At 27.0% G+C, this 2,221-nt stretch overlaps 1 protein-coding gene across 1 annotated transcript; it reads right to left on the bottom strand.

Annotated features, from left to right (window-relative positions):
- Positions 1,380-1,790, bottom strand: LOC107637371 (protein GLUTAMINE DUMPER 6-like). Its single transcript, XM_016340794.1, has one exon. It carries the CDS (start codon positions 1,788-1,790, stop codon positions 1,380-1,382), a length of 411 nt encoding a protein of 136 aa, XP_016196280.1.

Genomic DNA, 2,221 nt, shown 5'->3' on the forward strand with positions numbered 1-2,221 from the left:
TTTCTCACAGTTATTTAATTTGTGCAAACGATTTAAAACTGATACCATTAGTTAAAAGAAAAATTATATTTATTATTTCATTATTCTATCATGTAGTATTAATATAACTTAATTTCAATTTTTTCTATAAATGGTTAAATATTATAATATATGGAAAGACTTGCATGAAGAGTCTTTTAATTTATTTTTTTCTGTCTTATCCTTAATATTGTTTTCAGTTATTAGAACTCGGATAAAAAGATTAAAATTTGATATTATTTTCAAATTTTTAGATGATCAAAAATTGAAACTAAAATTTTAATTTTTTATATCTTTTAAACCAAATATAATATATCTTTCTCTCTCAATTTCACTTTCCTTTCCAAATATAGCTTCAGTGATGAAACATCTAGATTGACCCATTTTTATTGAACTTCTCTTGTTAATTAGGGTACCAATCTCCAATAATATTTTATTCAATTGAATGGTAGAACGCTCCCATCTTCCTTTTGCTACAACTCCCTCGTATCTTCCACCGCATTTGAGGCCCTTTTCAATTTCATTTTACTTCTATGCGGGCTATGTAGCATTATGTGAGGTTTTTGCTTACGTTACTTCACATTTAAGTCTATATATGTAGAAATCAGAGTCCTGTATAAATTAAATTAACATTTGTTTAATAAACAAAATTTAATTAATAATAAGCTAATAAGACTTAGTTCTGATTGCATTGTAAGTAAAGTAGTTTTATATATCAAGCTTTAATTAATTGTGTATTTGTGAGTTTGTTTAACTTCAAACTAAAAATTAAAGTTTGTTAAAAAACAGAGACCTATACACAAAAAACGGATAATTAATTAGTTCCACTATAACTAGTTAGCTAATACTATTAGTATTTTATTTAATAATATCTAGCTATATTATTCTTTGTATGTGTTTATTATATATTTCAGCGAGGATAATTAATTAAAAACTCATGTAATTTGCTTGGTCCAACCAATCTTTCATTACGAATCATAAAATTTAATTTACCCCATCCGATCCAAAAAAAATTGGAAAAAATAGCCAAAATTCAAAAAGAAAAAAATATAGTAGAAAGAAAAAAAAAATACAAATAAAACATATAAGAAATTAATTAATAACATCTAAACATTGTTACTCTTTAATATAGTTGATGAGAACAACAAGAAGCCTACAAAAATGGTGTACATATATGATAATTGACTAGAAAATTAGAGTACACCATAAAATTTAATTTACATATATGATAATGGACTAGAAATTAGAGTGCACCATAAAGGATAATACAAGAAGCCTACAAGATGAATAACAATTATGATATTTTTTTTATACTGGCTAATACATGGTATCGTTTAATCTATGTAACTACTAACTAGTACTTAGTTTAAAGGAGTTTGGTTTTCCGAGTGACTCGCGGTGGTTACAGCTGTGACTGTGGTTGTAGCTACTGATGAAATAATCGGTTTAGCCAAATAAGTAGGGTTAGTCTCACCGGCCATAATCACAACAATGTTAGGCTCCAAATCCATCACTATTTTTGTTGATATATTATTATTATTATTATTATTATTTTCTTCGTCGCCACCAGAAGCTGAAGAATTATTAGAAGAAGAAGAATATCTCTTTCTGAAAGAACAAGCTAGGATGAGCAGCGATATCGCTATGAGTAGCAGCATGAGGGCTAACCCACCAAACAAGTAAGGAGTTGGAGAATGGAAGTTTCTGAAATCATTTATTGAATCTGCCGAAGTTGTTGAGTTGTTTGATGATGATGATGGAGTAGTTCTCATGTTCTTGATAATTGAATTTTCTCACAAAATTATTTTGATATCTCTCTGTGTATATATTTTTTTTGTAATCTTTGTTTTTTGAGAATGGATTTTAGTTTGTGTTTTTTTGGATGCGGTGGAAGATAGAGATAGTGTGGGATTTATAGAGTACAAATTACGTACAATACAACAGTAATACTACATTAGATATGTAAACGATGGAATTGCGACTATGTATTCTTAATTTACTTAAATACCCTGTAATAATGAATTTATTTCCCTCTTAAGAATAACTTATGTTTGGTTGAATGTAAAAATAAATTGAGCTAGAAAAATTTTAGAATAAAAGTTATTAGTTTTGGTTTCTAATCTTTATTTAAAAGGTTAAATCTTTCTCTAATATATTTTTGAAGTTTATAGGTGAAATTTATAGGAGTGAAAATAATACTACT

The sequence above is a fragment of the Arachis ipaensis genome, chromosome B04 (assembly GCF_000816755.2).
Source record: "Arachis ipaensis cultivar K30076 chromosome B04, Araip1.1, whole genome shotgun sequence".
Classification (NCBI taxonomy): Eukaryota; Viridiplantae; Streptophyta; class Magnoliopsida; order Fabales; family Fabaceae; genus Arachis; species Arachis ipaensis.

Coding starts and splice junctions, on each gene's coding strand:
- LOC107637371 (XM_016340794.1), bottom strand. CDS start 1,790: ATGAGAACTACTCCATCATCATCATCAAACAACTCAACAACTTCGGCA.